The 27,150-nt window shown below is 48.7% G+C and overlaps 1 protein-coding gene across 4 annotated transcripts; it reads left to right on the top strand.

Annotated features, from left to right (window-relative positions):
- The first annotated feature begins 5 nt into the window (after positions 1-5).
- GLYCTK (glycerate kinase) lies at positions 6-26,770 on the top strand. Of its 4 annotated transcripts, XM_083155796.1 has the most exons (6): positions 6-105; positions 2,122-2,313; positions 17,038-17,415; positions 19,180-19,331; positions 24,397-24,572; positions 25,773-26,770. In XM_083155796.1, exons 3-6 carry the CDS (start codon positions 17,051-17,053, stop codon positions 26,640-26,642), a joined length of 1,563 nt encoding a protein of 520 aa, XP_083011922.1. In that variant the 5' UTR covers positions 6-105; positions 2,122-2,313; positions 17,038-17,050; the 3' UTR covers positions 26,643-26,770. The 4 variants fall into 4 exon arrangements, with proteins under 4 accessions (XP_083011922.1, XP_083011920.1, XP_083011923.1 ...); XM_083155794.1 differs by lacking the exon at positions 2,122-2,313 and having other exon boundaries at positions 8-72; XM_083155797.1 differs by lacking the exon at positions 2,122-2,313 and having other exon boundaries at positions 70-105.
- The last annotated feature ends 380 nt before the right edge of the window (positions 26,771-27,150 follow it).

Here is a 27,150-nt window from a genome sequence, read left to right on the forward strand (position 1 = left end):
GGAATGTTCGGACGCGTAGGTCGCGGCGCCCTGTCTTTGGTACATGGGGGACGCCATCTTGTGTGTGGCATGGTAACTCCTTGTTATTCCCTTTTCCCATTAATTGTGAGTCTGGCTGTAGCTGTTGAACTTGTCCGCTGTGTATTTTGTAACTAGTAATTACCTACCTAGACTGACACGGGTTCTTCCCATCCTCAGGGCACTGATCTGTCCTCCATGATGCTGGATTCAGAGGAGGCAGATCCTGGGGTACTGCTGTTATTGGTGCAGTTCCTCGGTGATATGATAAATATGCATCTTCCCTGACCAGAATTATAGGCATTGTTTGGCAGGGCAGGATTAGGGACCCCTACTGAATACACTTATGTATGATATGGCGGCGATGTTATTCAGAATAATGTATAAATGCCAGTGCTACAAATGTGCGAAACGCACTGTACAGACCTCCCCCAGTTCACATTAAACCACAGTGCTGGTGATGTAGCTACATGGGTGGGCCACCAGGGTCTGTAAGGGGCCCCATGGCGACTTCTCTTTTGTGAATGTATTCAGAGCATCAGCAAGCAGGTGGTCTCCGCCAGAACCTCTGTGCTGACGCGCTTCACAGGTTTTGTCACTTGCATTTATTCACAGAAAACATAGAAAAATTGGTATATGAATAAAAGGTCGACACCAAAAGGTCTACATGCACTAGGTGGACATTGAAAAAAGGTTGACATGGAAACAGTGCTGAGCACAGCGGTAACAGAGCCATTTGAGGGTATTCCTAGGTGGAGGTCCATATCGACAGGCATCAACATTGACAACAGAAACCGTGAAAAACTCAAGTCGACCGTTTCACGTGACTACTTTTTTCCTGTTGACCTTTTTCAAAGTCAACCATTTCTATGCCAACCTTTTGACAATATCAACCTAGTGCCTGTTTGGTTTTTGACCTATTGACTGTTGATCCACACATGGAAAACTACCAAAATGGCTTCCAAAAACTTGCTGAGTAACTGTATTAGAGCACAGTGCGCCCGCTGTATTGTACAATACATGTAAAAAGTGGGTTTCTGCGGTATTGGGCCTGATTCAGACCTGGCCGCACGGCTGCTAATTTTTGTAGCTCTGAGATCAGGTATAAGTCTACTGCAAGAGGGAAATCCAGCTCCGTGCAAACCTTCAAATTGCTTAGCATATACTGCGGATGGCTGCAAATCTCTTCGCTCTCCGTTTAATGTTTTTTACATGGTGTGCAGTCTGTGTGTAGCTCAGGACTTACAAAGCGGGGGCCGGAGATGATGACGCACCCTCATTTCAACCACCTGGGCGCACCTGTGTTTTACCTGGCACGCCAAGAAAACAGCAGGTTACCACCCCCGTACTGCAGGCCGTCCACAGCCGTGCGATCCGGTCTGAATAAGGCCCACTTCACCAACAGCATGGTTGTGTAATACAGACTGTTAATCACATGAATACCTCCGGCCTCTGCCAGGTAGGAGTGGTGTTACCTTGGCTGCTGCATTCCTTGGCCAGCAGGAGGTCAATGTGCCTTTGTTTTCTGCCGCTGTGTGCTAGAGACAATAGGGATATACTGCTGTATTAAGTAATAGGAATATATATATATTGCACGTTTGTGGTATGGGGTTCCGACAGGGGGGATCCTGACGTCGGAATCCCGACTGCTGATGCTCCGACAGGGGGGGGCACATCCCAGCATGCTCTGCTTCAGTTTTGCTATTTGGCCATCCTAAATCTGATGCAGAGCATGCTGGGATTGTGTGGTTCAACAACAGCTGGAGTATAAAGGTTAGCCATCAAGGTCATATATTATTCTTATTGATTGGCTGAGTGCAGCCTATGCCCTCCCTGGATTGGTCACCTTGTCCCCAAGTGCTCAGACATCTTCCAGTATTGGTGCAGTAATATTTTAAGTGCTTCTATGAATTACTACAGTTTGACTCTATATAAATAGCATGTGTATTGTGGTAGAACCTTCGTACATTCCAGCTGCATGTGGCATATACGGATGTGTAACAGTAACTTTTATTGCCTATTTAGTAGCAGTATAGTGTACATCATTCTACTCACAATATCCTGTCCGCCTTCTATTAAATGCTGTACTTCTGTGACCTCCAGGAGAGAGCTACACACAAAACCGTGTGCCAACACTGTGCCTGCAACTCTGATTCAGAGTAAGAAGTCAATGGGAACAGCCAGGGAAGAGGTGCTGCAGCAGCTGTACTAATAGCCAAATGGCAGTGGTCCCAGATGCCGGCAAAGGACGCTGGTGGCGGCAGTGACTTTTCTCCTACAACTAGTGCGCAGCCGGTGAGTGTGCCGCTGGGTGCACGGTAGTTGTGGTCAGTAGTGGCAGGTTCCTGATGGTAAAAGAGTCCATGACATCTGGGGCTACATGTAATGGCCTCGGAGTTCGGGGATTTGTGCGGCACTGCCTGTTTTCTTAATCATTTACAACGCAAAAGCAACCTGGTTTTGCCTTGTATGATTGCTGCTTTAACCCCTTCCTGACAGAGCCAGTTTTTGCGTTCCTGACAGAGCCCTTTTTTTCAAATCTGACATGTCTCACTTAAGTGGGGATAACTTTTTTTTGCTTTTACTTATCCCAGTGATTTTGAGATTGTTTTTTCGTGACACATTGTACTTCAAATTAGTGGTAAATTTGGGTCAATACAGTCTGTGTTTTTTTGTGAAAAATACCAAAATGTCGTAAAAAAATGGAAAATTTAGCAATTTGCAAAATGTTAAATTTTCTGCTTGTGAGACAAATAATCATACCACTCAAAATAGTTAATAACTAACATAGACCATATGTCTACTTTATGTTGACATCATTATTTCAACTTCCTTTTAATTTTTTTGGACACTAGGAGGCTTACAATATGAATAGCAAATTCTCAAATTTTCAAGAAAATTTCAAACACTGATTTTTTTAGGGACCAGTTCAGTTCTGATGTGACTTTGAGGGACTTGTATGTGAGACACCCCCATAAATGATACCATTTCAAAAACTGCACCCCTCACAGTATTCAAAACAGCATTTTGGAAGTTTGTTAACCCTTTAGGTGTTTCACAGGAATTAAAACAAAGTGTAGGTGAAATTTCAAAATTTCATTTTTTTTGCAGATTTGCAATTTGAATACATTTTTCTAAGGAACACAGTACATTTTACTAGAGAAATGTGACTAAAAATTGATTCCCCCAATTCTTTTGTTTTCATAAATATCCTATATGTGGCCCTAGTGTGCACGTTGACCAAACCACAGGCTTCATAATAGAAGGAGCACCTACTTGATTTTGGAGCCTCCTTTTTATGAGATTATTTTTTAGGCACCATGTAGGTTTCTAGGCACCATAAGATGCTAAAAGTTAGGAACCCCCCCCACAAGTGACCCCATTTTGCAAACTACACCCCTCAGGGAATTCATCTAGGGGTATAGTGTACATTTCAAACCCCCAGGGGTTTCACCAATTTTGATACAAGTGGGCAGTGAAAATGAAAAATTAAATTTTTTTACACAAAAATGCAGTTCTGGCTCAAAATTTTTCATTTTCAGAAGGTATGAAGGAGAAAAAGCACCCCAAAATATGTGCCCCAATTTCTCCCGAGTACGGCAATGCCTCACATGTGACCAAAAAATACCAGTTGGGTGCATGGCAGGACTCAGAAGGGAAGGAGTGATTTTTGGATTTTGCAGCTCAGATTCTGGTGGAATTTTGGTGGGTGCTATGTCGCATTAGCAAGACCCCCCAAGCACCAATACAGTGGAACCCCCCCACAAGTGACCCCATTTTGCAAACTACACCCCTCAGGGAATTCATCTAGGGGTATAGTGTACATTTCAAACCCCCAGGGGTTTCACCAATTTTGATACAACTGGGCAGTAAAAATGAAAAATTACATTTTTTTACACAAAAATGCAGTTCTGGCTCAAAATTTTTCATTTTCAGAAGGTATGAAGGAGAAAAAGCACCCCAAAATCTGTGCCCCAATTTCTCCCGAGTACGGCAATGCCTCACATGTGACCAAAAAATACCAGTTGGGTGCATGGCAGGACTCAGAAGGGAAGGAGTGATTTTTGGATTTTGCAGCACAGATTTTGGTGGAATGAATGGTGGGTGCTATGTTGCACCAATACAGTGGAACCCCCCACAAGTCACCCCATTTTGCAAAGTACACCCCTCAGGGAATTCATCTAGGGGTATAGTGTACATTTCAAACCCCCAGGGGTTTCACCAATTTTGATACAAGTGGGCAGTGAAAATGAAAAATTACATTTTTTTACACAAAAATGCAGTTCTGGCTCAAAATTTTTCATTTTCAGAAGGTATGAAGGAGAAAAAGCACCCCAAAATCTGTGCCCCAATTTCTCCCGAGTACGGCAATGCCTCACATGTGACCAAAAAATACCAGTTGGGTGCATGGCAGGACTCAGAAGGGAAGGAGTGATTTTTGGATTTTGCAGCACAGATTTTGGTGGAATGAATGGTGGGTGCTATGTTGCACCAATACAGTGGAACCCCCCACAAGTCACCCCATTTTGCAAAGTACACCCCTCAGGGAATTCATCTAGGGGTATAGTGTACATTTCAAACCCCCAGGGGTTTCACCAATTTTGATACAAGTGGGCAGTGAAAATGAAAAATTACATTTTTTTACACAAAAATGCAGTTCTGGCTCAAAATTTGTCATTTTCAGAAGGTATGAAGGAGAAAAAGCACCCCAAAATATGTGCCCCAATTTCTCCCGAGTACGGCAATGCCTCACATGTGACCAAAAAATACCAGTTGGGTGCATGGCAGGACTCAGAAGGGAAGGAGTGATTTTTGGATTTTGCAGCTCAGATTCTGGTGGAATTTTGGTGGGTGCTATGTCGCATTAGCAAGACCCCCCAAGCACCAATACAGTGGAACCCCCCCACAAGTGACCCCATTTTGCAAACTACACCCCTCAGGGAATTCATCTAGGGGTATAGTGTACATTTCAAACCCCCAGGGGTTTCACCAATTTTGATACAACTGGGCAGTGAAAATGAAAAATTACATTTTTTTACACAAAAATGCAGTTCTAGCTCAAAATTTTTCATTTTCAGAAGGTATGAAGGAGAAAAAGCACCCCAAAATCTGTGCCCCCAATTTCTCCCGAGTACGGCAATGCCTCACATGTGACCAAAAAATACCAGTTGGGTGCATGGCAGGACTCAGAAGGGAAGGAGTGATTTTTGGATTTTGCAGCACAGATTTTGGTGGAATGAATGGTGGGTGCTATGTTGCACCAATACAGTGGAACCCCCCACAAGTCACCCCATTTTGCAAAGTACACCCCTCAGGGAATTCATCTAGGGGTATAGTGTACATTTCAAACCCCCAGGGGTTTCACCAATTTTGATACAAGTGGGCAGTGAAAATGAAAAATTACATTTTTTTACACAAAAATGCAGTTCTGGCTCAAAATTTGTCATTTTCAGAAGGTATGAAGGAGAAAAAGCACCCCAAAATATGTGCCCCAATTTCTCCCGAGTACGGCAATGCCTCACATGTGACCAAAAAATACCAGTTGGGTGCATGGCAGGACTCAGAAGGGAAGGAGTGATTTTTGGATTTTGCAGCTCAGATTCTGGTGGAATTTTGGTGGGTGCTATGTCGCATTAGCAAGACCCCCCAAGCACCAATACAGTGGAACCCCCCCACAAGTGACCCCATTTTGCAAACTATACCCCTCAGGGAATTCATCTAGGGGTATAGTGTACATTTCAAACCCCCAGGGGTTTCACCAATTTTGATACAACTGGGCAGTGAAAATGAAAAATTACATTTTTTTACACAAAAATGCAGTTCTGGCTCAAAATTTTTCATTTTCAGAAGGTATGAAGGAGAAAAAGCACCCCAAAATCTGTGCCCCAATTTCTCCCGAGTACGGCAATGCCTCACATGTGACCAAAAAATACCAGTTGGGTGCATGGCAGGACTCAGAAGGGAAGGAGTGATTTTTGGATTTTGCAGCTCAGATTCTGGTGGAATGAATGGTGGGTGCTATGTTGCACCAATACAGTGGAACCCCCCCACAAGTCACCCCATTTTGCAAAGTACACCCCTCAGGGAATTCATCTAGGGGTATAGTGTACATTTCAAACCCCCAGGGGTTTCACCAATTTTGATACAACTGGGCAGTGAAAATGAAAAATTACATTTTTTTTACACAAAAATGCAGTTCTGGCTCAAAATTTTTCATTTTCAGAAGGTATGAAGGAGAAAAAGCACCCCAAAATCTGTGCCCCAATTTCTCCCGAGTACGGCAATGCCTCACATGTGACCAAAAAATACCAGTTGGGTGCATGGCAGGACTCAGAAGGGAAGGAGTGATTTTTGGATTTTGCAGCACAGATTTTGGTGGAATGAATGGTGGGTGCTATGTTGCACCAATACAGTGGAACCCCCCACAAGTCACCCCATTTTGCAAAGTACACCCCTCAGGGAATTCATCTAGGGGTATAGTGTACATTTCAAACCCCCAGGGGTTTCACCAATTTTGATACAAGTGGGCAGTGAAAATGAAAAATTACATTTTTTTACACAAAAATGCAGTTCTGGCTCAAAATTTTTCATTTTCAGAAGGTATGAAGGAGAAAAAGCACCCCAAAATATGTGCCCCAATTTCTCCCGAGTACGGCAATGCCTCACATGTGACCAAAAAATACCAGTTGGGTGCATGGCAGGACTCAGAAGGGAAGGAGTGATTTTTGGATTTTGCAGCTCAGATTCTGGTGGAATTTTGGTGGGTGCTATGTCGCATTAGCAAGACCCCCCAAGCACCAATACAGTGGAACCCCCCCACAAGTGACCCCATTTTGCAAACTACACCCCTCAGGGAATTCATCTAGGGGTATAGTGTACATTTCAAACCCCCAGGGGTTTCACCAATTTTGATACAACTGGGCAGTGAAAATGAAAAATTACATTTTTTTACACAAAAATGCAGTTCTAGCTCAAAATTTTTCATTTTCAGAAGGTATGAAGGAGAAAAAGCACCCCAAAATCTGTGCCCCAATTTCTCCCGAGTACGGCAATGCCTCACATGTGACCAAAAAATACCAGTTGGGTGCATGGCAGGACTCAGAAGGGAAGGAGTGATTTTTGGATTTTGCAGCTCAGATTCTGGTGGAATTTTGGTGGGTGCTATGTCGCATTAGCAAGACCCCCCAAGCACCAATACAGTGGAACCCCCCCACAAGTGACCCCATTTTGCAAACTACACCCCTCAGGGAATTCATCTAGGGGTATAGTGTACATTTCAAACCCCCAGGGGTTTCACCAATTTTGATACAACTGGGCAGTGAAAATGAAAAATTACATTTTTTTACACAAAAATGCAGTTCTGGCTCAAAATTTTTCATTTTCAGAAGGTATGAAGGAGAAAAAGCACCCCAAAATCTGTGCCCCAATTTCTCCCGAGTACGGCAATGCCTCACATGTGACCAAAAAATACCAGTTGGGTGCATGGCAGGACTCAGAAGGGAAGGAGTGATTTTTGGATTTTGCAGCACAGATTTTGGTGGAATGAATGGTGGGTGCTATGTTGCACCAATACAGTGGAACCCCCCACAAGTCACCCCATTTTGCAAAGTACACCCCTCAGGGAATTCATCTAGGGGTATAGTGTACATTTCAAACCCCCAGGGGTTTCACCAATTTTGATACAAGTGGGCAGTGAAAATGAAAAATTACATTTTTTTACACAAAAATGCAGTTCTGGCTCAAAATTTTTCATTTTCAGAAGGTATGAAGGAGAAAAAGCACCCCAAAATATGTGCCCCAATTTCTCCCGAGTACGGCAATGCCTCACATGTGACCAAAAAATACCAGTTGGGTGCATGGCAGGACTCAGAAGGGAAGGAGTGATTTTTGGATTTTGCAGCTCAGATTCTGGTGGAATTTTGGTGGGTGCTATGTCGCATTAGCAAGACCCCCCAAGCACCAATACAGTGGAAAATGGAAAAAGCCTTGCCAAAGACACCCCTATTGTGCTGCTGAGACCCGGTGCCTGATACCCCATATTTCTCCCAATGGGACACATCCAAAATTTGGTCGTTTGAAAATCTATTGCTGTTTAAAGGGACACAGCCACTCACCACCTTGAGAAGTCCTGCTTGGAAAAACACTGGAGTTCCAGCCTTTGGGATACCTGCATGATCCCTAAATCCCAGTCTCCAAAGGACATCATCTTCTAAGGGGAGTGATATACCCCCGCCCGTCATAGGGCCTAATTCAGGACTGTGATCCCGACTCTGGCATACAAATATCTTCCAGACCGACCAGGATGGTAATATAAATTGCACAGCACTTTATTATCAGTATTCTCAGCTAGCATTTGCGATATCGCTCTCAGTGAGACAATACCTTAAACAAAAAGGACTCTCAGCTAATATATGTAGTGTGATTTTATTTATGTGTATATTTTAATAAATTGTTTATACTTTTTTGAGAAACGTCTGATACAATTATTTGGAAGCAGCCAGCGCAGGCACAAATTTCTTTACCAATACAGTGGAACCCCCCCCACAAGTGACCCCATTTTGCAAACTACACCCCTCAGGGAATTCATCTAGGGGTATAGTGTACATTTCAAACCCCCAGGGGTTTCACCAATTTTGATACAACTGGGCAGTGAAAATGAAAAATTACATTTTTTTACACAAAAATGCAGTTCTAGCTCAAAATTTTTCATTTTCAGAAGGTATGAAGGAGAAAAAGCACCCCAAAATCTGTGCCCCAATTTCTCCCGAGTACGGCAATGCCTCACATGTGACCAAAAAATACCAGTTGGGTGCATGGCAGGACTCAGAAGGGAAGGAGTGATTTTTGGATTTTGCAGCTCAGATTCTGGTGGAATTTTGGTGGGTGCTATGTCGCATTAGCAAGACCCCCCAAGCACCAATACAGTGGAACCCCCCCACAAGTGACCCCATTTTGCAAACTACACCCCTCAGGGAATTCATCTAGGGGTATAGTGTACATTTCAAACCCCCAGGGGTTTCACCAATTTTGATACAAGTGGGCAGTGAAAATGAAAAATTTCATTTTTTTACACAAAAATGCAGTTCTGGCTCAAAATTTTTCATTTTCAGAAGGTATGAAGGAGAAAAAGCACCCCAAAATCTGTGCCCCAATTTCTCCCGAGTACGGCAATGCCTCACATGTGACCAAAAAATACCAGTTGGGTGCATGGCAGGACTCAGAAGGGAAGGAGTGATTTTTGGATTTTGCAGCACAGATTTTGGTGGAATGAATGGTGGGTGCTATGTTGCACCAATACAGTGGAACCCCCCCACAAGTGACCCCATTTTGCAAACTACACCCCTCATGGAATTCATCTAGGGGTATAGTGTACATTTCAAACCCCCAGGGGTTTCACCAATTTTGATTCAAGTGGGCAGTGAAAATGAAAAATTACATTTTTTTACACAAAAATGCAGTTCTGGCTCAAAATTTTTCATTTTCAGAAGGTATGAAGGAGAAAAAGCACCCCAAAATCTGTGCCCCAATTTCTCCCGAGTACGGCAATGCCTCACATGTGACCAAAAAATACCAGTTGGGTGCATGGCAGGACTCAGAAGGGAAGGAGTGATTTTTGGATTTTGCAGCACAGATTTTGGTGGAATGAATGGTGGGTGCTATGTTGCACCAATACAGTGGAACCCCCCCACAAGTCACCCCATTTTGCAAACTACACCCCTCAGGGAATTGATCTAGGGGTATAGTGTACATTTCAAACCCCCAGGGGTTTCACCAATTTTGATACAAGTGGGCAGTGAAAATGAAAAATTACATTTTTTTACACAAAAATGCAGTTCTGGCTCAAAATTTTTCATTTTCAGAAGGAATGAAGGAGACAAAGCACCCCAAAATGTGCCCCAATTTCTCCCGAGTACGGCAATGCCTCATGTGTGACCAAAAAGTGGCAGGACTCAGAAGGGAAGGAGTGATATTTGGATTTTGCAGCACAAATTCTGGTGGAATGATGGTGGGTGCTATGTCGCATTAGCAAGACCCCCAAAGCACCAATACAGTGGAACCCCCCCACAAGTGACCCCATTTTGCAAACTACACCCCTCAGGGAATTCATCTAGGGGTATAGTGTACATTTCAAACCCCCAGGGGTTTCACCAATTTTGATACAAGTGGGCAGTGAAAATGAAAAATTACATTTTTTTACACAAAAATGCAGTTCTGGCTCAAAATTTTTCATTTTCAGAAGGTATGAAGGAGAAAAAGCACCCCAAAATCTGTGCCCCAATTTCTCCCGAGTATGGCAATGCCTCATATGTGACCAAAAAATACCAGTTGGGTGCATGGCAGGACTCAGAAGGGAAGGAGTGATTTTTGGATTTTGCAGCTCAGATTCTGGTGGAATGTTGGTGGGTGCTATGTGGCATTAGCAAGACCCCCGAAGCACGGTGAAATGATGAACCTAATAATCCATAGATGTGTGGTATATTTTAAAACACTCCTTTATACATAGGCCGGGTTTGTCGGGGCAAGTTTCACAGTGGAAAATAGTTTCCTTTCTTATTCCCTTTTTATAGCAAACTTTGCACCTTTTTGTGTCCTGCCCTTTCTTGCAGTGGAGGGGATTTCGTTCGGAAAATGCTGCCCTGGTACAATACGGGGGCCAGTACTAGAAGTACTGGGGCCCTCTGCCTGCTGGTTCCCAAATACTAGGCCCTTTATGACTTCCTCTTGAAAGTGCATAAATGTCCCCCTCTGGCCGGTAGAACGGAATAGCACGTAAGCGTTATACAGTGCCATCTGGATGATATACACGGCCAGCTTCTTGTACCAGATTTTTGTTTTCCGCAGGGCACTGTACGGCTTCAGTACCTGATCTGAAAGATCTACTCCGCCCATGTACCTATTGTAATCCAGGATACAATTAGGTTTTGAGGTGTGGGTACTGGTACCTCGTACAGGGACGGAGGTGGTACTGTCTCCGTGAATTGTTGTCAGTATAAGGACATCCCTCTTGTCCTTATATTTGACCAACAACATATTTTCCGTGCATATTCCCCTGCTTTCACCCCTTCTCATTACTTGGGCAATGTGCGTTTTTGGGAGGCCTCTTTGGTTCTTGCGCACAGTACCGCAAGCTGCTGTACCTCTTGAACCAAGGGCCTTAAACAGGGGGATGCTAGTGTAAAAGTTATCCACATAGAGGTGATAACCTTTATCCAGGAAGGGGTGCACTAAATCCCAGACAATTTTTCCACTAACACCTACGAGGGAGGGGGGGCATTCTGGCGGTTCAATTCTTGAATCCTTCCCTTCATATACCCTAAACCTGTGAGTGTACCCTGAGGTGCTTTCACACAGCTTATACATTTTTATGCCATACCTTGCCCTCTTACTGGGAAGGTACTGGCGGAATTTAACCCTTCCTTTAAAATGTATAAGGGACTCGTCTATGCAAATGAATTTATCTGGGATGTACATCTCTTCAAATTTGGCACTGAAATGATCAATGACCGGCCTGACTTTGAATAGCCGGTCAAAGGTGGGATCATCTCTGGGTGGGCACTGTGCATTATCGTTGTAATGCAAAAATTTAAGGATCGTCTTAAATCGAGCCCGGTGCATGGCCATACGGTAAAATGGGGTGCTGTACAGAACATCTGTACTCCAATATTGCCTAATTTCTGGCTTTTTTACTATGCCCATATGAAACACCAGACCCCAAAACGTCATCATCTCTACTGCATCTACAGGGGTCCACCTAGCAAATGATGACGTGGGGTTTTGAGCAATAAACTGCTGGGCATATAAATTAGTTTGGTCCACCATTAAATTTATAAAATCATCAGAGAAAAATAATTTGAAAAAGTCAATTTCTCTGAGACCTGTGGAATCAAATTGGATTCCTGGCATGGCCAAAAACTCAGGAACCTGGGGCTCAAAATTGTCTGGTGGTGGGGTCCATACGAGATCAATTATTGGGGGGGGGGGGTCTCAGCTGCTCTACGGGGGCGTCTTTGAGGGGGTCCCTCATCACCAGAGGAGGAAGAGGAGCTTAAGGCGAATCCTTCAAATTCCCCGCTTGCATCACTGGCTGTGTCAGAGTCAGAAGCAAGCATGGCATATGCCTCCTCCACTGAATACATTCTTCTGGATGACTGGGATGACATTTGGGATGACATTTGGGATGCCATTTTTATTTTTGTGTTACTGGTAGTGAAATGTTTCAACACGTGTATAGTGTAGGGGGGGGTACAAACTTTATTTCAACCAGGGGGGTATGTAGTGTGTAGTGTGTATGTAGTGCAGAAAAAAAAAATACTTTATACAAAAAAAAAAAAAAAATGAAGGGGTTTAAAAAAAAAAAAAATTGAAGGGGTTAAAAAAAAAAAAAAAAAGGTCCTGCGCCAAAAATTGAGCACAGATGTTGGTCAGTAACGTCCGTCACTGAACAGCGCTCAAAGGCAACAGGAATTTGATCAAAAAAAAAAAAATAGATCAACCCTGTGCCGAAAAAGATGATCAGTGATGTACGTCACTGATCAGCGCACAGCGGCCACAGGACACCCCCAAAATCACAGTGTGTGTAAAAAAAAAAATTAAAAAAAGACCCCACAGTACACACACAAAAAAAAAAGGTGATCAGTGATGCGACACTGATTACCAGTGAGGGGCAGCAGGTGCACAACCTTTGGTGCAACTGACAGTGCAACTGGCAGGTATATATATAAAAAAAAAAAAACCTCTGCACCCCTAAAAAGTTGCTGATCACCTCAGATATAGTGATCAGCACAAAAGGCGGGGGCAGCAGACACAAAATTTAGCACTCTCTATCACTCTCTGTCACTATCTCTCTCTATCTCTCTCTATCTCTCTCTATCTCTCTCTATCTCTCTCTATCTCACTATCTATCACTCTATGACACTGCAGCAGCAGCACTGACAGTTATATATATGAAAAATAACCCCTGCACCCCCAAAAAGTTGCTGGGGGTGCACAAAAGGGGGGCAGCAGACAAAATATAGCAGTCTCTATCACTCTCTGTCACTATCTCTCTCTATCTCTCACTATCTATCACTCTATGACACTGCAGCAGGTATATATATATATATATATATATAAAAAATACCCTGCGCCCCCAAAAAGTTGCTGATCAGTTAATTTATACTGATCAGCACAAAAGGGGGGGCAGCAGTCAGTTATATAAAAAAATATATAGCACGATCTGTCACTATCTCTCTATCTCTCTCTCTCTCTCTCTCTCTATCTCTCTCTATCTCTCTATCTATAACTCTATTACACTGCAGCAGCCCAAAATATAGCACTCTCTGTCACTAGGCCTCTCTATCTCTCTCTCTCTATCTCTCTCTCTCTCTAACTCGATGACACTGCAGCAGCACAACACAGCACAACACAGCACAGGATGTCACAAGATGAAGCAAGATCCCAAGCAGTGATCAGGTAAGTATTGAGCAAGGTTCTGGTCAGTAAATGGCGACAGCTGGGCACGGTGACCGCACTGCACGCTATTCCAGACCGGAATGGCGTCTGCAGTGTAGTCCCCGTTAGTTTAAACCCCCCTCCATGGCTGTGATTGGTCCGTCGGTCCGACGGACCAATCACGGCCTTTGGGGGCGGGCGGGGTGAGGTGGGGTGACACCAGTGTCACCCTTACACCCCGCGGTGATTGGTGCTGTACTTTACAGCACCAATCACCTCCGATCCCGTGTCACCGGCGAACGTTATTCGCCGGTGACACAGAAAACGCTGTAATTGGCTGTTCACACTGAACAGCCAATCACAGCGATCGCCGACGGGGGGGCGGCATCGCAGCCCCCCCTGGGCATGCAGGGACATGTCTGCTGTCAGGGACAGCAGACATCGTCCCTCTGTCACTGCGTCTCTAGACGGAGTGACAGTTAGAAGCCATGACGTATATATGTACAAAAAGAACTTGCATCTTAACTCGGCCAGTGTGTAGTGCATGATTGTTATGGAAGGTGCGCTTACAGACTATGGGGGTCATTCAGACATGATTGCACGGGTGCAAATTTGCACAGTGACCGATTATCTTTACACTTCACGTGTACGGCTCATAGTATGCATGCACAAGGCCATTCTGCGATGATGTCCTGCTACTTTTTTTATTTATTACACACCGTTTGCAAGGTGACTGACAGAAGAGGGCGTCTTGGGGGTGGGAGTTCTAAGAAAAACGCAGGCGTGCCACAAGAAAGACTGGGAGTGTCCGGGGAAATGCTGGGAGTGTCCGGGGAACCTCTGCGAGTGTCCGGGGAAACACTGGGATAGATATATCTACAGACGGATTGGGCAGCGCGCTCTCCATACATGCTGCCCGATCCATTGGGACTGACATCAGCATGCTCCCGCCCACTGGGCTGTCAATCACCGGCGCGGGCTGTATGGGCAGTTGGAAGATATTATTATATTATATTTTTTTAGAACAGCACTTGCCATAGTGGACTGATAGCTTACTGGTATTACTTTCCCTATTATACTGCTAGCTGGCACTTGCTAATTATTAATATAACAGTGAAAAGTTTTGGCCTTCGGGAGGGTAAACAAACAGTGGACTTTAGATGCTGGGAAGTCATCTGTGTGGTGCTCAGACTTCTGAGAGAGCTCCTGTGGTTCTGTGCCCAGGACATGGAATATATCAGGCAGCACTGGAATGCTCTGACATAGCGGGATTAATCTCCAGGCTCTGCAGCGGACCTGCTACAGGTTACATGCACGCTACCTCATCTCCTGTTCTCTAATTACTGCTTATTTTACATTGTATTGTTTTATGCAGCCATAACTAGATTTATATTTACAGTAAATAAAACAAAACAAGGAAGTGGCTGCAAAATCATGTGTAATTCTAGTGCAGCCTGTGGGAGATGGTTCCTCACTGATACTAACAGTAGGTGTCTATCTCCTACAGATGCAGCACTCGGTTCCTCACTGATACTAACAGTAGGTGTCTGAGTGCTGCATCTGTAGGAGATAGACGCCTCCTCCTAGTATCAGTGAGGATCCGAGTGCTGCATCTGTAGGAGATAGACGCCTCCTGCTAGTATCAGTGAGGATCCGAGTGCTGCGTCTGTAGGAGATAGAGGCCTCCTGTTAGTATCAGCGAGGATCCGAGTGCTGCGTCTGTAAGAGATAGACGCCTCCTGTTAGTATCAGCGAGGATCCGAGTGCTGCGTCTGTAGGAGATAGACGCCTCCTGTTAGTATCAGTGAGGATCTGAGTGCTGCGTCTGTAGGAGATAGAGGCCTCCTGTTAGTATCAGCGAGGATCCGAGTGCTGCGTCTGTAGGAGATAGACGCCTCCTGTTAGTATCAGTGAGGATCATAGTGCTGCGTCTGCAGGAGATAGATGCTTCCTGTTAGTATCAGTGAGGACCCGAGTGCTGCGTCTGTAGGAGAAAGAGGCCTCCTGTTAGTATCAGCGAGGACCCGAGTTCTGCATCTGTAAGAGATAGATGCTTCCTGTTAGTATCAGTGAGGATCTGAGTGCTGCGTCTGTAGGAGATAGACGCCTCCTGTTAGCATCAGCGAGGATCCGAGTGATGCGTCTGTAGGAGATAGACACCTCCTGTTAGTATCAGCGAGGATCCGAGTGCTGTGTCTGTAGGAGATAGACCCCTCCTGTTAGTATCAGCGAGGATCCGAGTGCTGCGTCTGTAGGAGATAGATGCCTCCTGTTAGTATCAGCGAGGATCCGAGTGCTGCGTCTGTAGGAGATAGATGCTTCCTGTTAGTATCAGCGAGGATCCGAATGCTGCGTCTGTAGGAGATAGACGCCTTCTGTTAGCATCAGCGAGGATCTGAGTGCTGCGTCTGTAGGAGATAGACACCTCCTGTTAGTATCAGCGAGGATCCGAGTGCTGCGTCTGTAGGAGATATACGCCTCCTGTTAGTATCATTGAGGACCTGAGTGCTGCGTCTGTAGAAGATAGAGGCCTCCTGGTAGTATCAGCGAGGATCCGAGTGCTGCGTCTGCAGCAGATAGACGCCTCCTGTTAGTATCAGTGAGGACCCGAGTGCTGCGTCTGTAGGAGATAGATGCCTCCTGTTAGTATCAGCGAGGATCCGAGTGCTGCGTCTGTAGGAGATAGATGCTTCCTGTTAGTATCAGCGAGGATCCGAATGCTGCGTCTGTAGGAGATAGACGCCTTCTGTTAGCATCAGCGAGGATCTGAGTGCTGCGTCTGTAGGAGATAGACACCTCCTGTTAGTATCAGCGAGGATCCGAGTGCTGCGTCTGTAGGAGATAGACGTCTCCTGTTAGTATCATTGAGGACCTGAGTGCTGCGTCTGTAGGAGATAGACACTTCCTGTTAGTATCAGCGAGGATCCGAGTGCTGCGTCTGTAGGAGATAGACGCCTCCTGTTAGTATCAGCGAGGATCCGAGTGCTGCGACTGTAGGAGATAGACACTTCCTGTTAGTATCAGCGAGGATCCGAGTGCTGCGTCTGTAGGAGATAGACGCTTCCTGTTAGTATCAGCGAGGATCCGAGTGCTGCGTCTGTAGGAGATAGACGCCTCCTGTTAGTATCAGCGAGGATCTGAGTGCCGCGTCTGTAGGAGATAGACGCCTCCTGTTAGTATCAGTGAGGATCCGAGTGCTGCGTCTGTAGGAGATAGACTCCGCCTGTTAGTATCAGCGAGGATCCGAGTGCTGCGTCTGTAGGAGATAGACTCCGCCTGTTAGTATCAGCGAGGATCCGAGTGCTGCGTCTGTAGGAGATAGACGCCTCCTGTTAGTATCAGCGAGGATCCGAGTGCTGCGTCTGTAGGAGATAGATGCCTCCTGTTAGTATCAGCTGTTGTGCAACTACACACCCCAAGTGTCCTGCCACCAATTTTCTATTAGGCAGTAAAAAAAGTGTGGCCGGGTATTCTGGTATATGTAGTTCCACAACAGCTGAAGGGATGCAAGTTTGAGACCTTTGCAGTGCAGTCTATTACCCAGCATGCCTATAACTATGCCCATGATTCCTACTGCTCTCTCTGCAGGTATCTCTCCCCCATGGCCAGGATATTGGGCAGTTTATCCCTACGAAGTGTCCTCTCCTGCCAGACACGTGGCGCTGTGCGGAACATGACCTCCCTACAGGAAGATGCTCACCGTATATTTTGGAGCGCGGTATCGGCCGTCTTACCTCCGCGCATGTTACAGGGGGCCCTGGCTGTGAGGGATGCCGGCGGCTCCTCAGTCCTGGAGTGTGGCGGGAAGGAGTTCTCCCTGGACAAGAATCTCTTCATGGTGGGGTTTGGCAAAGCGGTCCTGGGCATGGCAGCCGCCGCAGAGCAGATTGTGGGAAGGCATTTGGTGCAAGGGGTGATCAGTATACCTCAAGGCATGGAGGAGAGCCTGACGCAAGCTGGAAAAAGGTATGATGCGGGTTAATGTAAGGAAACATACCTTGGGTATCTGTCCTGGCCATTACCTATGGGATAGGCCTAGCACTGTATCATATATATCATGTGTAAGACATATATGAAATGGAATATTTGGGCTGCATTAATCATTTGTTCCTAAGTAATACCAGGTGCTGGCACTAAAGCATGGCGCTTATACCAGGTGCTGGCACTACAGCATGGCACTTATACCTGGTGCTGGCACTACAGCATGGCACTTATACCAGGTGCTGGCACTACAGCATGGCACTTATACCAGGTGCTGGCACTACAGCATGGCGCTTATACCAGGTGCTGACACTACAGCATGGCACTTATACCTGGTGCTGGCACTAAAGCATGGCACTTATACCAGGTGCTGGCACTACAGCATGGCGCTTATACCAGGTGCTGGCACTGAAGCATGGCATTTATACCAGGTGCTGGCACTACAGCATGGCGCTTATACCAGGTGCTGGCACTACATCATGGCACTTATACCTGGTGCTGGCACTAAAGCATGGCATTTATACCAGGTGCTGGCACTAAAGCATGGCACTTATACCAGGTGCTGGCACTACAGCATGGCGCTTATACCAGGTGCTGGCACTACATCATGGCACTTATACCTGGTGCTGGTACTACAGCATGGCACTTATACCAGGTGCTGGCACTACAGCATGGCACTTATACCTGGTGCTGGCACTACAGCATGGCACTTATACCAGGTGCTGGCACTACAGCATGGCACTTATACCAGGTGCTGGCACTACAGCATGGCACTTATACCAGGTGCTGGCACTACAGCATGGCACTTATACCAGGTGCTGGCACTACAGCATGGCACTTATACCTGGTGCTGGTACTACAGCATGGCACTTATACCAGGTGCTGGCACTACAGCATGGCACTTATACCTGGTGCTGGTACTACAGCATGGCGCTTATACCAGGTGCTGGCACTACAGCATGGCGCTTATACCAGGTGCTGACACTACAGCATGGCACTTATACCAAGTGCTGGCACTACAGCATGGCACTTATACCTGGTGCTGGCACTACAGCATGGCACTTATACCTGGTGCTGGTACTACAGCATGGCGCTTATACCAAGTGCTGGCACTACAGCATGGCACTTATACCTGGTGCTGGCACTACAGCATGGCACTTATACCTGGTGCTGGTACTACAGCATGGCCCTTATACCAGGTGCTGGCACTACAGCATGGCGCTTATACCAGGTGCTGACACTACAGCATGGCACTTATACCAGGTGCTGGCACTACAGCATGGCACTTATATCAGGTGCTGGTACTACAGCATGGCACTTATACCAGGTGCTGGCACTACAGCATGGCACTTATACCAGGTGCTGGCACTACAGCATGGCACTTATACCTGGTGCTGGTACTACAGCATGGCACTTATACCAGGTGCTGGCACTACAGCATGGCGCTTATACCAGGTGCTGACACTACAGCATGGCACTTATACCAAGTGCTGGCACTACAGCATGGCACTTATATCAGGTGCTGGTACTACAGCATGACACTTATACCTGGTGCTGGTACTACAGCATGGCACTTATACCAGGTGCTGGCACTACAGCATGGCGCTTATACCAGGTGCTGACACTACAGCATGGCCCTTATACCAGGTGCTGGTACTACAGCATGACACTTATACCAGGTGCTGGCACTACAGCATGGCACGTATACCAGCGGGCCTCTCTGATACTGTATAATGTGTGTTATTGCAGGGATATGCTGCTGTCTCCGGGGTCCCCAGTCCGGGTAATGGAGGGAGCCGCAAACAATATGCCTGATGACGCAGCAATGAGAGCTGCAGGGGCTATCTGGAAGCTGGCTGACAAGCTGGATGAGAAACACTTACTGCTGGTACTCATCTCAGGTGAGACGGGAAGAGCAGAGCGGGGTATCACTGGTGCACATCTCAGGTAACGGGAAGAGCAGAGCGGGATATCACTGGTGCACATCTCAGGTGACGGGAACAGCAGAGCGGGGTATCACTGGTGCACATCTCAGGTGAGACGGGAAGAGCAGAGGGGGTATCACTGGTGCACATCTCAGGTGAGACGGGAAGAGCAGAGCGGGGTATCACTGGTGCATATCTCAGGTGAGACGGGAGGAGCAGAGCGGGGTATCACTGGTGCACATCTCAGGTGAGACGGGAAGAGCAGAGGGGGTATCACTGGTGCACATCTCAGGTGACGGGAAGAGCAGAGGGGGTATCACTGGTGCACATCTCAGGTGAGACGGAAAGAGCAGAGGGGGTATCACTGGTGCACATCTCAGGTGAGACGGGAAGAGCAGAGCGGGGTATCACTGGGGCACATCTCAGGTGAGACGGGAAGAGCAGAGCGGGTATCACTGGTGCACATGTCAGGTGACGGGAACAGCAGAGCGGGGTATCACTGGTGCACATCTCAGGTGACGGGAACAGCAGAGCGGGGTATCACTGGTGCACATCTCAGGTGACGGGAAGAGCAGAGCGGGGTATCACTGGTGCACATCTCAGGTGAGACGGGAAGAGCAGAGCGGGGTATCACTGGTGCACATCTCAGGTGAGATGGGAGGAGCAGAGCGGGGTATCACTGGTGCACATCTCAGGTGAGACGGGAAGAGCAGAGCGGGGTATCACTGGTGCACATCTCAGGTAACGGGAACAGCAGAGCGGGGTATCACTGGTGCACATCTCAGGTGCCGGGAAGAGCGGGGCGGGGTATCACTGGTGCACATCTCAGGTGACGGGAAGAGCAGAGCGGGGTATCACTGGTGCACATCTCAGGTAACAGGAACAGCAGAGCGGGGTATCACTGGTGCACATCTCAGGTGCCGGGAAGAGCAGAGCGGGGTATCACTGGTGCACATCTCAGGTGCCGGGAAGAGCGGGGCGGGGTATCACTGGTGCACATCTCAGGTGACGGGAAGAGCAGAGCGGGGTATCACTGGTGCACATCTCAGGTAACGGGAACAGCAGAGCGGGGTATCACTGGTGCACATCTCAGGTGACGGGAACAGCAGAGCGGGGTATCACTGGCGCACATCTCACATCTTAGGTGACGGGAAGAGCAGAGCGGGGTATCTCTTGTACAAATCTCAGGTGACGGGAAGAGCAGAGCGGGGTATCACTGGCGCACATCTCAGGTGACGAGAAGAGCAGAGCGGGGTATCACTGGCGCACATCTCAGGTGACAAAAAGAGCAGAGCGGGGTATCACTGGTGCACATCTCAGGTGCCAGGAAGAGCAGAGCGGGGTATCACTGGTGCACATCTCAGGTGACGGGAGGAGCAGAGCGGGGTATCACTGGTGCACATCTCAGGTGACGGGAAGAGCAGAGCGGGGTATCACTGGTGCAAATCTCAGGTGATGGGAAGAGCAGAGCGGGGTATCACTGGCGCACATCTCAGGTGATGGGAAGAGCAGAGCGGGGTATCACTGGTGCACATCTCAGGTGACGGGAAGAGCAGAGCGGGGTATCGCTGGTGCGCATCTCAGGTGACGGGAAGAGCAGAGCGGGGTATCACTGGTGCAAATCTCAGGTAACGGGAAGAGCAGAGCGGGGTATCACTGGCGCACATCTCAGGTAACGGGAAGAGCAGAGCGGGGTATCACTGGTGCACATCTCAGGTAACGGGAAGAGCAGAGCGGGGTATCACTGGTGCACATCTCAGGTGACGGGAAGAGCAGAGCGGGGTATCACTGGTGCAAATCTCAGGTAACGGGAAGAGCAGAGCGGGGTATCACTGGTGCACATCTCAGGTAACGGGAAGAGCAGAGCGGGGTATCACTGGTGCACATCTCAGGTGACGGGAAGAGCAGAGCGGGGTATCGCTGGTGCGCATCTCAGGTGACGGGAAGAGCAGAGCGGGGTATCGCTGGTGCACATCTCAGGTGACGGGAAGAGCAGAGCGGGGTATCACTGGTGCACATCTCAGGTGACGGGAAGAGCAGAGCGGGGTATCGCTGGTGCGCATCTCAGGTGACGGGAAGAGCAGAGCGGGGTATCACTGGTGCACATCTCAGGTGACGGGAAGAGCAGAGCGTGGTATCACTGGTGCACATCTCAGGTGACGGGAAGAGCAGAGCGGGGTATCACTGGTGCACATCTCAGGTAACGGGAACAGCAGAGCGGGGTATCACTGGTGCACATCTCAGGTGAGACGGGAAGAGCAGAGCGGGGTATCACTGGTGCACATCTCAGGTGATGGGAAGAGCAGAGCGGGGTATCACTGGTGCACATCTCAGGTGAGACGGGAAGAGCAGAGCGGGGTATCACTGGTGCACATCTCAGGTGATGGGAAGAGCAGAGCGGGGTATCACTGGTGCACATCTCAGGTGACGGGAAGAGCAGAGCGGGGTATCGCTGGTGCGCATCTCAGGTGACGGGAAGAGCAGAGCGGGGTATCACTGGTGCACATCTCAGGTAACGGGAAGAGCAGAGCGGGGTATCACTGGTGCACATCTCAGGTGACGGGAAGAGCAGAGCGGGGTATCGCTGGTGCGCATCTCAGGTGACGGGAAGAGCAGAGCGGGGTATCACTGGTGCACATCTCAGGTAACGGGAAGAGCAGAGCGGGGTATCACTGGTGCACATCTCAGGTGACGGGAAGAGCAGAGCGGGGTATCGCTGGTGCGCATCTCAGGTGACGGGAAGAGCAGAGCGGGGTATCGCTGGTGCGCATCTCAGGTAACGGGAAGAGCAGAGCGGGGTATCACTGGTGCACATCTCAGGTGACGGGAAGAGCAGAGCGGGGTATCGCTGGTGCACATCTCAGGTGACGGGAAGAGCAGAGCGGGGTATCACTGGTGCACATCTCAGGTAACGGGAAGAGCAGAGCGGGGTATCACTGGTGCGCATCTCAGGTGACGGGAACAGCAGAGCGGGGTATCGCTGGTGCACATCTCAGGTGACGGGAAGAGCAGAGCGGGGTATCACTGGTGCACATCTCAGGTGATGGGAAGAGCAGAGCGGGGTATCACTGGTGCACATCTCAGGTGATGGGAAGAGCAGAGCGGGGTATCACTGGCGCACATCTCAGGTGACGGGAAGAGCAGAGCGGGGTATCACTGGTGCACATCTCAGGTAACGGGAAGAGCAGAGCGGGGTATCGCTGGTGCACATCTCAGGTGACGGGAAGAGCAGAGCTGGGTATCACTGGTGCACATCTCAGGTAACGGGAAGAGCAGAGCGGGGTATCGCTGGTGCGCATCTCAGGTGAGATGGGAAGAGCAGAGCGGGGTATCGCTGGTGAACATCTCAGGTAACGGGAAGAGCAGAGCGGGGTATCGCTGGTGCGCATCTCAGGTGAGATGGGAAGAGCAGAGCGGGGTATCACTGGTGTACATCTCAGGTGACGGGAAGAGCAGAGCGGGGTATCACTGGTGCACATCTCCGGTAACGGGAAGAGCAGAGCGGGGTATCACTGGTGCACATCTCAGGTGAGACGGGAAGAGCAGAGCGGGGTATCACTGGTGCACATGTCAGGTGACGGGAAGAGCAGAGCGGGGTATCACTGGTGCACATCTCAGGTAACGGGAAGAGCAGAGCGGGGTATCACTGGTGCACATCTCAGGTAACGGGAAGAGCAGAGCGGGGTATCACTGGTGCACATCTCAGGTGACGGGAAGAGCAGAGCGGGGTATCACTGGTGCACATCTCAGGTGACAGGAAGAGCAGAGCGGGGTATCACTGGCGCACATCTCAGGTGACGGGAAGAGCAGAGCGGGGTATCACTGGTGCACATCTCAGGTGACGGGAAGAGCAGAGCGGGGTATCACTGGTGCACATGTCAGGTGACAGGAAGAGCAGAGCGGGGTATCACTGGTGCACATCTCAGGTGAGACGGGAAGAGCAGAGCGGGGTATTGCTGGTGCACATCTCAGGTGACGGGAAGAGCAGAGTATCACTGGTGCACATCTCAGGTGACGGGAAGAGCAGAGCGGGGTATCACTGGTGCACATCTCAGGTGACAGGAAGAGCAGAGCGGGGTATCACTGGTGCACATCTCAGGTGAGACGGGAAGAGCAGAGCGGGGTATCACTGGGGCACATCTCAGGTGAGACGGGAAGAGCAGAGCGGGGTATCGCTGGTGCACATCTCAGGTGACAGGAAGAGCAGAGCGGGGTATCACTGGCGCACATCTCAGGTGATGGGAAGAGCAGAGCGGGGTATCACTGGTGCACATCTCAGGTGACGGGAAGAGCAGAGCGGGGTATCACTGGTGCACATCTCAGGTGACAGGAAGAGCAGAGCGGGGTATCACTGGTGCACATCTCAGGTGAGACGGGAAGAGCAGAGCGGGGTATCACTGGGGCACATCTCAGGTGAGACGGGAAGAGCAGAGCGGGGTATCGCTGGTGCACATCTCAGGTGACAGGAAGAGCAGAGCGGGGTATCACTGGTGCACATCTCAGGTGACGGGAACAGCAGAGCAGGGTATCACTGGTGCACATCTCAGGTGACGGGAAGAGCAGAGCGGGGTATCACTGGTGCACATCTCAGGTGACGGGAACAGCAGAGCAGGGTATCACTGGTGCACATCTCAGGTGACGGGAAGAGCAGAGCGGGGTATCACTGGTGCACATCTCAGGTGACGGGAAGAGCAGAGCGGGGTATCACTGGTGCACATCTCAGGTGACGGGAAGAGCAGAGCGGGGTACACATATACAGTATATGTAAGCCCACTCGAAGCAAATGCTTCCAAAGCTAGCCTGCTACCTTGTGATTGCCTCTGTGTTTGTGCATGTGTGAGAGAGAAAGAGATGTAGTTTCACTTGCTGCAGAAAGAACCCAGAAGTACAGTTCTGACATTAATATATAACAGGGTTATCAGTTGTTATTAGAAGCCGCGGTCAAACATAGATGCGTCGGTGTTACAGTGTACATGTAACCTTGTAGCGAATCGCTGTCTGTATATGTGATATACAGCTGATGCCAAATCTCTGTCTCCAGGTGGGGGTTCGGCCCTCCTGCCAGCACCTGTACCACCCCTTACCCTGCAGGACAAGCAGAGAGTGACCCAGCAGCTGGCTCTGAGAGGTGCATCCATACAGGAGCTGAACACCCTGAGGAGAGCGCTGTCACAGCTGAAGGGAGGAGGACTGGCTAGGGCCGCGTACCCTGCTCAGGTCAGTATAGGAGTGGGGGAATCGCTCTCCCTGTATGGGAAATGGTATCAGGCTGTCATACAGGCAGCAAATGTTCCTTCATAAAGTGTAGTTCTGGCTCCTAGATCTCAGGGAAGAGCCCAGGCCTACAGAGGACATACTGACTAGGGAAGCCAATCACAGGACATTTGATATCTCTAAATGCAGTACACACATTAGCAAATTCAGCAGAGGCAAAAAACAAGCCCTGGCCCCTTACATGGGCGGGCGGCCATGCGCAGGGCAGAGAGCAGCAGTGCCTCCAGGAGCGGGCTAGTGGCAGCAGCAGAGCCGGAGGGCAGGCGGCCGAAGTTGCAGACAGGGCGGTGGGGCCGGGACTCAGAGGTGTGGTCTGGAGCGAGTATGTCGGTCAGAGGTGACTCTGCACAGGCCTCGCCTTCCATATCCGCTACAGACCAAATGCCAGGGTTGGTAACACCTGGGCAGCGTCTGAGCGGCTGCAAATACGCTGCCCGGCGGTAAATATGCGCATGCACAGCTAATCCCTGGATTGGAAGGTACAATCCTGGGATTCAAATCCTGGCGTTTTTAGGGCCAAATCCTGGGATCCCACCGATCCTGGGATTGGCCCCCCTAGTACTGAGACAGCCGGAGGCTGGAGAGTGACCGTGGGCTGTGTTGGTTAGGCCATTGTGACTCCATGGCACGAGTAACACAGGATTTTGCAGGCGGTTGAGTGCGATGTGGGCCACCATAGTGCTAGACTTTCTCCTATCATCAAATACAAGCGTTTTCATGTTTGTCTGCACTCTATGAAGCAAGGGTATGCAACATGCAACACTCCAGCTGCTGTGAAACTATACATCCCAGCATGCTTGCCACAGTTTTGCTGTTAGGACATGCTGAAACTGCATCAAGGCAGCCTGGGATTTGTAGTACCAAGGCAGCTGGAGCGCTGGCCATTACCTACCTAGCTATGGGGAATAGGAGCACGTTGGGCAAAGCCAGTGTACACTACGGGGTAAATTTTCTAACGCTTCTAAAATTGGAGAGTGTTCATGTTGCCCTTAGCAACCCATATTCTAGACAGAACACCTCTTTGCATTTTTAGAACGTGGTAAATTTCTCCCTACATCTGGGACACATTGCTTTGTAACATGCGATTATCTGCTTCCTGTAAGATCATCCCTCAGACACTGATGCAGCTTCTGCCTTGTCCAGGTGGTCAGCCTGATCCTATCGGATGTTATTGGAGATGACCTGGACGTCATTGCAAGTGGTCCCACCATCTGCAGCTCGCACAGCACTGAGGAATGCCTGCGGATATTGAGTAAGTACGGACTGAGAGACTCTATGTCGGAGGTGGTAGAGGAGGCGTTGTGCTCCAGGTCACCTGCGGAACATCCCAACAACTACAGCCACGTCCACAACATCCTCATTGGGTCCAACCTGATTGCACTGCGCGAGGCAGAGCAGGAAGCTAAGAAGTTGGGTTATGTTCCCCTCCTGCTCTCCACTGCCATCAATGGGGATGTTAAACACGTCTCCCGTTTCTATGCCGCCCTAGCTGAAGTCATCTGCTCGGTTCTGATGTCCAGTCCTCAGCAACGGGAGCTAGAGCAAGATGTCCTGGCTCTGGCGTCACAGATGGACATTCCCGACCTGAACCTCGCTGACCGCCTCCAGGAGCTGAAAGCGGGCGGTAATGTAGATGCCGTCTGCGTCCTCTTTGGAGGGGAGACCACAGTCCAGGTGCAGGGAAAAGGTAAAGGAGGCAGAAACCAGGAGCTGGCATTGCGGGTGGCCGCCGAATGGCACAAATCTCAGACCAGCATGAAGGGCTGTGAGGTAATGTTTCTGAGTGGGGGCACAGACGGTCAGGATGGACCAACCGAGGCCGCAGGGGCTTTCGCCTACCCGCAGCTTGTGGCACAGGCTTTAGAGAGTGGGCTGGATGCCGATCAGACGCTTATTCTAAGTGATTCAAACGGCTTCTTCAGTCGCTTCCGAAGCGGAAAGTATCTCCTGGTGACGGGATTAACTGGGACCAACGTCATGGATGTGCAGATGCTGCTGGTACGGAGGCAATGACACTCTTATTCCAGGGGACAATAGTGATAAGCAACATCCAGCTAGCACGTGGCATATATGTGCAATTAATAAAGTATATATATGGAGAAGATACAATTAATAAAGTATATATACCCCTAATAACAATCCATAGGCTATAGGTGTGTTGTGATTATTGCAGGCATGTGGGATCATTATTGTGGGCATGCGGAGTGATTATTGTGGGCATGCGGAGTGATTATTGCGGGCATGTGGAGTGATTATTGCGGGCATGCGGAGTGATTATTGTGGGCATGCAGTGTGATTATTGTGGGCATGCAATGTGATTACTGGGAGTATGTGGTGTGATTTTTGTGGGCATGCAATGTTATTATTGCAGGCATGCGGCGAGATTATTGGAGGCATGCAGTGTAATTATGTTGTTTGATTATTGCGGGCATGAGGTGTGATTATTGGGGGCATGAGGTGTGATTATTGGGGGCATGCGGTGTAAATATGGCGTTTGATTTTTGGGGGCATGCAGTGTAAT

This window comes from Crinia signifera, chromosome 8 (assembly GCF_055691185.1).
Source record: "Crinia signifera chromosome 8, ASM5569118v1, whole genome shotgun sequence".
Lineage (NCBI taxonomy): Eukaryota > Metazoa > Chordata > Amphibia > Anura > Myobatrachidae > Crinia > Crinia signifera.